The sequence below is a fragment of the Aptenodytes forsteri genome, unplaced genomic scaffold (assembly GCF_000699145.1).
Source record: "Aptenodytes forsteri isolate BGI_AS27 unplaced genomic scaffold, ASM69914v1 Scaffold241, whole genome shotgun sequence".
NCBI lineage: Eukaryota > Metazoa > Chordata > Aves > Sphenisciformes > Spheniscidae > Aptenodytes > Aptenodytes forsteri.
In genome coordinates, this window is record NW_008795252.1 from 3,682,663 (window position 1) to 3,691,225 (window position 8,563).

An 8,563-nucleotide genomic window follows, 5' to 3' on the forward strand; every position below is an offset into this window, starting at 1 on the left:
TTTCCAGCCCCTCTTCCCCAAGCCTGTAGCGCTGTGTGGGGTTGTTGTGGCCGAAGTGCAGGACCCGGCACTTGTCCTTGTTGAACCTCATACAGTTGGCCTCGGCCCATCGATCCAGCCTGTCCAGGTCCCTCTGCAGAGCCTTCCTACCCTCGAGCAGATCAACGCTCCCGCCCAACTTGGTGTCGTCTGCAAACTGACTGAGGGTGCACTCAATCCCCTCATCCAGATCATCAATAAAGATATTAAACAAGACCGGCCCCAGTACTGAGCCCTGGGGAACACCGCTCGTGACCGGCCGCCAACTGGATGTAACTCCATTCACCACAACTCTCTGGGCCCGGCCGACCACCCAGTTTTTGAGCCAGCACAGAGGACTCCTGTCTAAGCCGACAGGTGTAACAAATAAAATAAATTTGGTTTATAAATTTTGTTTTATACATTTGTTTTATTTTCTCAATAGACATAAAGTACCATTAGAACTGCATGGAGGAAGGGATGTCAAAGAGAGAGCTGTCACAAGCATCACTTAAAAGAGACAAGAAAAGCTGACGATTTTCATGAAATCCGAAATTTTGACCAAGTCTAGCTGAAGTTATTTTCCAAATTGTTATTTTATCTACATTTAAACCTGTGTGCTCTACCAAGTGCTTCAAAAAGTCTGATGGAGAATGAGATTCTTCACTGTGGTAACCCCTGTGAACTCGATTTACACGCTTCAAGGCTGTAGTACACTTGGAGGGTACGTTAGTATGTGGAGGGACGAAAAATTTTGTGTGCTTATCCTTTAATAATTGTCAGTGATCTGTACATTATTGGATATCACTGCTTTTAAATATTGCCTTGGAGCAAATCTGATACTGCTGGGTGGTTTCTGGTAAGCAATAGCGAATACTGCAATCTGAATTTTCAAGCAGTGACATTTCTCTCGTCATCTGCTCTGCTACAGGTGAAATAGCACCAGCCACAGGCTGTTTCCCAGGGACTGCCATCTTCGCAGCTTGCGGGCTGTGGAGATGGACAGCCGTCCGTCCAGCCTCTTTCACTAGTAGTGAATAATCCCGTGAAAGAAGGGTGTTTTAACATAAGTGCCCTAAATGCATAGAGTGGCTTGCTCACATGTGGTTTTGGGACATGTCCCAGGCCCCACGGGTGAATGGATAGAAGAGCTCACTGAAAAGCCCCAGCATGTGACCGTGACGGTGCTAAGCTCCACTACTGCCCTGACATCCTGGACGGCATCACAAGAGAGCGGCGGCAACAGCACCATCGTGTCCGTGGTCTCCCTGACCTGTCAGAAGCAAAAGGAAAGTCAAAGGCTTGAAAAACACTACTGCACTGAGGTAAGGGGCAAAAGCTGGAGCCTTTTTAAATACAGGAAAAAATTGTTAATCATCCTGCTGTTTGGGATCGTTGTGCCCAAGGGCCCTATCAGGCTCAGGGCTGCAAAGCACAGCGGTAAGTGCTCCCTTCTGCAATTTGAAGGGACACAGCTGATGCAGAGTGGAGGGGAGAGCACAGCATACAGGAATGACAGTGTGCAGTAAACCAGATTAGTGTTAAAACTGTATTTCTGCTGGACTGACTTTGGCCAATCCTTTGTTCAAGCTTGTGAGTTATGTTGTACCCTTTGAGACACTTTTGTGGCAGTAGGCAAAATGGTGCCATATCATAATAACACTAAGGCATACGCTGTAATCCATTTGTATTAAGAAAAACGCTCACATGCATGATTATCATCAAACTAGCATAAATTCTTTCTTAGATTTTCTACATATGAATACAGAACCTGACTCTAAACTTCCTGGAAGTTTAGAGGTGATCAGAAGTCAGCTTTTCTTTTCATCCATAAAAAAAGATGTCAGCACTGGGAAGTAAATAATAACCCAGACTACCTGTGATTTGGATGGACAACAATTCTTTAGGGCTGCCATATGGGACGTGTTTATAATGATCAAGAATCCTGAACCCCAAATACGGCAGTTTTCTGTTACTTGAAACCCTTAGTGAGTGCAACCCCACATCAGATCCTGTGGCTATGATGGATCAGTGGCATGTGGCTTCAGTTAGAAAGAGGTTTTAGCCCACATCTCAGTTACCTTACCAAGATGTTGATAAGGCCATTTTCTGAGCAGTGCCACAACTTCTGTCTGGCTCCCTAAATATGTGTGATGGAGGAGTCCGCAAAGGACTACAGTGCTGCCCTGCTGCACCCTCAGCTTGCCCATGGGAATGGAAGGAGACTGCTAACACTCCCAGTAAATCTTCATCTCCTTCAACTTTGTGATTAGCCGTGCAAGTTAATTAACACAGGGAGTCTGCATCCTTTAAAAATGTCTTTTAAAATAAATCTTTGTCAAAATGTTTTGAGTTTTATTCCAAGATTGTCCATGAACTTAAACATTTGGAAGTGTCTTTAGATGACAATTTGAGAATTATTTTTCAGAATCAGCTTGTAATCTCCTTGAGTTATTTTCCTTTCATTTATTAAAAGTGCAGTCATTACAACAGGAAGCAAAACAATACAGTACATGATTATAAACCAAAGATAGCAAGTATATACATATATGATTAAAGTAAATAATAGAAGATTCATCTACAAACTCAAAAACAAGTACCTAAAGCTAATCTGTGAATAAACAACATATCTGTAAAAGTAAATGAGTGTTTATTGCAAGTAGGTAGAAAGGTCTAAATACAGTTATTTGTTTCTTTTTGTCATTACAGATATTCATACCACCTCTAATCAAATTTTATCAGCTTATTATACTTGGAATTATTAATGTCTGTTGGTTTGAATTCTCCTTGACAAGCTGAAAAGGGCAAAATTCAGTGCGGAGTTCTATCCATTTCTACCATTATGCATGATTTAAAAGTGATTTAGCTTTCCAAAGCAGCTGTTACAGACAAATTCCCTTCCTCACTAAATCTGTTCTGGCACTGATGTAGTCACGTGCATCGCAATAAAACACCAGTGCAAAGGTGGCTGTGATACAGACTTTGGAAAGGTTGCAAAGAAAATATTAGTAGGAAATATCAGCCTGCAGTTGTAGAAGGGGTGCATGAAGTCCTTTCCTCAAAGCGGCTCTGTGCATTTGTTGTTAGCTGGCTCTTCAGGAGACAAGGCTTTTTATATTGAATCAGACCAGGAATCACCTGGTCAAGCATTCTGCCTCCAGCTCTGACTGATACCTGGTGTGCCACAGCAGAAATTTTAATGGTGATGTTTCAAACTGAAAAGAAAAATCACAAGGTCCCTTAGTCAGGTTTTGTAGTGCTGTGCAGGAGAGGTGAAATAATTCCTCTCCGATTTCACCACGCGGTCATTTAACACTTGCATTCAGAAGACAGCTTTCCCATAACGCTGCCTTCAGCTCACATAGCTGCAGATGAATCAGATGGCCCATGAAAAACCTCAGGCTTTTATTGAAAACACACCATCTAAATACTCCAGCCTGAATAATATCACCTGAATATGAATAATGTAGCCTGAATATTTCAATAAACTTTGACAGTAGGAGAGAGTGGGTCTGCAGTGTGACAGCTGGCCTTACACAGCAAGGCAAGTGTGATTCTCTGAGTCAGATCATTTGTCAAGTCAGTCCTGACCACTTTCACAGTTTTGCCATTTTGGGCTTAATGAATGGAGTTTTAGCTGCTGATGCCAGTGTCTTCAGAATCACGCCTTTTGTAACTGGAGTAGTTCATGTACAGTCTCAATCTTCTTTTAATTAACCAAGTAAGTACCTCATATCTGATGTATTCCCCTCCTATTAGGTGAATTCAAGCAGCAGCCTCATTGAAAATCTCGTTCCTGGTGCCCAGTACCAAGTTGTGGTTTACTTACGGAAAGGACCGTTGGTTGGACCGCCTTCTGATCCTGTTACATTTTCCATTGGTAACCCCTGCATCTACTGCTTGATATGTGTTTTGTTTTGTTTTTAAATATGTATAGTGTATTCATTAAGCCCTAGAGCCCAAAATTGTCGTGTTGGTTATTTCAAATGTAATGAGCACTTACTGAGAATATTTTTCTTGCATTGTCTAGCTCATTACTGAGGTGGGGAAAATACTCCTTCAGTGGAAGACAGATAGTTCACACTTAAATGTTAAGTTATTACCAAACCTAACTAGAGACCAATTATGGCCAGGATTCACACACAGAGGGCCCTGTGGAAAGAAACATCTTCACCCTTGGATACCTGAATATATGTTTGTCTCTAGCAGTGCTCATGGTCTATGTCACTTAGGGTGGCAGTCACCTCACTTAGGTGTAGCCAGCCTGAGCTGCATGTGGTCTGTGATGCATGGAGAGATGTGGGCACTTCCTAGAGGTGCTTCATTCCCACTGACTCATGAAATGTGTGGGACTGCTGTTAAGACATTTGTTGTAAATGTCCTTTATGAAGGATGTAATGCGGCCCAGTCTGAAGGCCACAGTGCTAAGAGTCAGGACAGCTGGCTTATCTCCTACGGTAGTACATGACCATCACCAACTTCCATTGTGTATGCCTTGATTTTCTTGAGTCTAACAGTGGATCTTGATGTTCTCTGCTTTGAGATTTGAAGATAAGAAGAACCCTCTGAGACTGAGAATAACATTGTCAAGAATGTGGTTTTATGGCCAACAGGCAGAGCTGCTGCTCCCATGCCTGTAATTCAGGATTTCACCAGGCTCCTAAATAAAGAGTCACTTAGGATAGAATTCAGTATCTTTTAGTTTCAGTATAATTTATTTTGTTAACGTTACCACTTTAACAAAACGTATTAAGAAGAGAAAGGGCAAAGAGAAAGAGATTCAGTGTATAGAATTACATTTGCAGAGAAATATTTAGCCTGAGTCACCCAGCTTCTCCTTTTAACAAATAGTCTGCCTTGTGTGAGAGCAGGTGGCTGAAAGCTAGAGATTTTCAGTATTTTTCATTCTGCTTCCTCTCTGTGATGTAGGGAAGAAAGCGAAACAGAAAAAAACAAAGTGAACCTGTTAAGAATTGAGTCCTTAAATGAAAGCAAGTATGTGGACTAATGAATATGGTGAGAGCCTTTTCATTCTAGGCAATCTCCTTATATATTTTCATAAATTGGGTCTGAATAAAAATCTGAAAAGAGAGTATGGTATATTTCAGTAAAGGAAAAAATAGTAAGTAAAATACATATATACTTTATTATTAAAGTCTCTATCATTCGACAATTTTTACAAATGCTTTTGGTTTTCTTTCTCACTGTAGTTACTTCAGAAATCTGCAAAATTCTATTTTCACCTGAAGAAGTAAAATCATACATTCCCAAAGTAAATAAGTTCCTTCATTATCTCCACTTCTGTGTGGCCTCACAACCATAAAAGGTTTTTACTAAACTCAAAATGGCAATCAGTTTCTAAACAAAACATCTCATAGGTTTCTTATTATAAAGGGGATGTTTTTATGGAGTAAAACGACAGTTGTATGAGTTTTCATTTCATAACAGGATATTGAATTTGATATTAAAATAGTAGAACTCCAAAACAAACGGTTCTGTGAAATTATCAGTTGTGGTTAATGATGAATGAAACTGAAATAAGATAAAATACACTTTAAAAAGTATTCAATTCTCCCCACGTTTATCCTAAGCCTCGCTATCACTGGGTGAGTATTAACACTTCAGAGAAAGCAAAGAAAAGATGTGGTAAATGATTTATGAAGGGAAAGGCAATCATGTGCTAACATGGGCTGAAGTAATCTGGGTGCTGGTCTCGGCTCTGACCCGGTGTGCAATAGCTGGGGCTCTGCAACCCTTGCAAATGTTAGCAAAGTACTTATTTAAGTAGCCTCAGTTAAGTCATGAAGAATAATTGCTTTCCAGACAAGTAAGGGTTGCAGAAGTTGACCCTTATGTGACACTGTTCAAATCACTTGACTTCTCTTTCTCAGTGTCATCATCTGTAAGGCAAGAATAGCATTACATGACAGCACCTTTAGGTTCCCCAGGGAAGGAGGGATAGACATAAAAAGTTTCTCGTAGTCTTCATCTTCCAAAGTGTTATGGCTTTTGATGCTTTTGTTTTTGAACAACTTGAAATATCTCCTAAACATCCTGATTTTCAAAGTAGAATGGAACCCTCCATTTATGAAAAATCAAGCCCTGGACTTCATCTCAAGCTAAGCAGCCAACACCAAGTAGCCTGTAGTCATTTCTGGAAAAGTAGACATAACAAACTGGAGGACAAATGCTGAAAAAATGGTATTCAACTGCTTGTGACAAGGAAGCTCTTGGGAATTAAAGTCAGGAACAAACCAGAAATAGGTAGAATTTGGTTAAGGAAAGGTATTGTTTTAAAATAAAGTGTAACTGATAAGACACGCATTACTAACCACAATTTCTGGTTTATAGTGCCCACTGGAATAAAGGATCTGACGCTTTACCCTTTGGGACCTACTGCTGTGGTTTTGAGCTGGAACAGACCTTTCCTTGGGGTGTTCAGGAAATATGTTGTAGAAATGTTTTACTTCAACCCATCAACGATGACCTCTGAGTGGACAACCTACTATGAAATAGCAGCAACCGTCTCCTTAACTGCCTCCGTGGTAAAGTGACCATTGCTGACTATTGCTTTCCCATGCCTGTGTGGCCCTGGCACCTTGTGAGATTTCTTTGCCCAGCCTTTCCCCCATGAATATGTACATATGCCTTTAAGCCTGGCACATTTTTCCAGGCAAAGCAGAGAAAATGGCCAGGATGCTAGAGGCATTTTCTGTTCTAAAGTAAGGGAATGCCAGCTGAACCATGCTAAATTTTAAGCAGAGCGGTGAGATGAGCCTCTTTTTTGTTGACAAATGGGCATGTTCAGCAAGTCCAGAGGCAGCTTCAGTTTGTGGGTCAGTTTGTCAGGCTTTAAAAACTCCATCATCTCCTTGGGGGGAAGAGATTAAAAAAAACACTTATCTACATAATTAATATTGATAATATGGATTTGGGGCTTGTGGGCTAGTCTTGCAGGGTGCCATCTGGAAGGCTTAGCTGCAGAGAATGTCTTGTGAAAATAGCCTTTATGTTTCTGAAGCTACAAAGACTTATGCCAGGATTTCAACTAGATGGAGACTGGTCTCTAGAAGAACACACATACACATATACACACACGCATCTTTGCAGAAATAAAGTGAAATTTTCCTCTTCCTTTCCATTATTCTAGAGAAGGTGAATAGATTTTATTCAGACTTTGCTGTAGCACAAGACAGCAAGCAATTTTAGCTGAAATTAGTTGTTCAGAAAGTTATGAGTATGCAAAAAGGATAGCAATAACTTTTGCTGCTTGTGAGAGCCACAGTGATTTACTGTAATTGATTTGCATAATACCATTTGTAGAGTCATTTTGGCTACAGCGGCTTAACTGTAATTGGGTACGTGACTGTAAATCTAGCACATAAATCTCCAGGGAAATTAAAAACAAAAATAACTTACCAAATGAGTAATTAATATCTTGTAATCATGACTCAGCACAATTAGATTAATACCTGAGTGATCCAAGTCATCTTAGAAGTAATGCCATCTTCCAGAGCTAATGTGGTTCATTAGAAAATGAGATTATATTGTCCCTTACTGTTGCAAATCCTGTTCAAGGAAGCCAAGTTGGAATTCCTTTGTCTGAATTTCAGTCTGAAATGTGACAGTGCTATATCGCAGCTGAAGTGAGCATTTCTTAAAGAATAATTTTAAAGAGTAAGCCTGAATTAGAAAAAGAGTGTCTCCCTGTTCTTCTGTTATGGCATTTAACATACAGGTAGGTGTTGGTGAACTTTTGTTTGGGTTCTCTAGCGGTGCTCCAGAATCCCACCATGTACCGCAAATTTCCTTATGATCTACTGACATCTCTGAGTGGTGTATTCTGGAGCAAGTGGGCGGGAGTGTTGATCTGCTCGAGGGTAGGAAGGCTCTGCAGAGGGACCTGGACAGGCTGGATCGATGGGCCCAGGCCAATTGTATGAGGTTCAAATTAATATCTGTAATCATGACTCAGCACAATTAGATTAATACCTGAGTGATCCAAGTCATCTTAGAAGTAATGCCATCTTCCAGAGCTAATGTGGTTCATTAGAAAATGAGATTATATTGTCCCTTACTGTTGCAAATCCTGTTCAAGGAAGCCAAGTTGGAATTCCTTTGTCTGAATTTCAGTCTGAAATGTGACAGTGCTATATCGCAGCTGAAGTGAGCATTTCTTAAAGAATAATTTTAAAGAGTAAGCCTGAATTAGAAAAAGAGTGTCTCCCTGTTCTTCTGTTATGGCATTTAACATACAGGTAGGTGTTGGTGAACTTTTGTTTGGGTTCTCTAGCGGTGCTCCAGAATCCCACCATGTACCGCAAATTTCCTTATGATCTACTGACATCTCTGAGTGGTGTATTCTGGAGCAAGTGGGCGGGAGTGTTGATCTGCTCGAGGGTAGGAAGGCTCTGCAGAGGGACCTGGACAGGCTGGATCGATGGGCCCAGGCCAATTGTATGAGGTTCAACAAGGCCAAGTGCCGGGTCCTGCACTTCGGCCACAACAGCCCCATGCAGCGCTACAGGCTTGGGGAAGAGTGGCT

At 41.0% G+C, this 8,563-nt stretch overlaps 1 protein-coding gene across 1 annotated transcript in view; it reads left to right on the forward strand.

The window, feature by feature from the left end:
• The window catches only part of PTPRO (protein tyrosine phosphatase, receptor type O), a 145,310-nt gene that overhangs the window by 91,380 nt on the left and 45,367 nt on the right, over positions 1-8,563 (forward strand). The window contains 3 exon segments of the mRNA XM_009278985.2: positions 1,144-1,343; positions 3,778-3,898; positions 6,370-6,563. Of these exon segments, the coding sequence (XP_009277260.2) occupies positions 1,144-1,343; positions 3,778-3,898; positions 6,370-6,563 (515 nt within the window).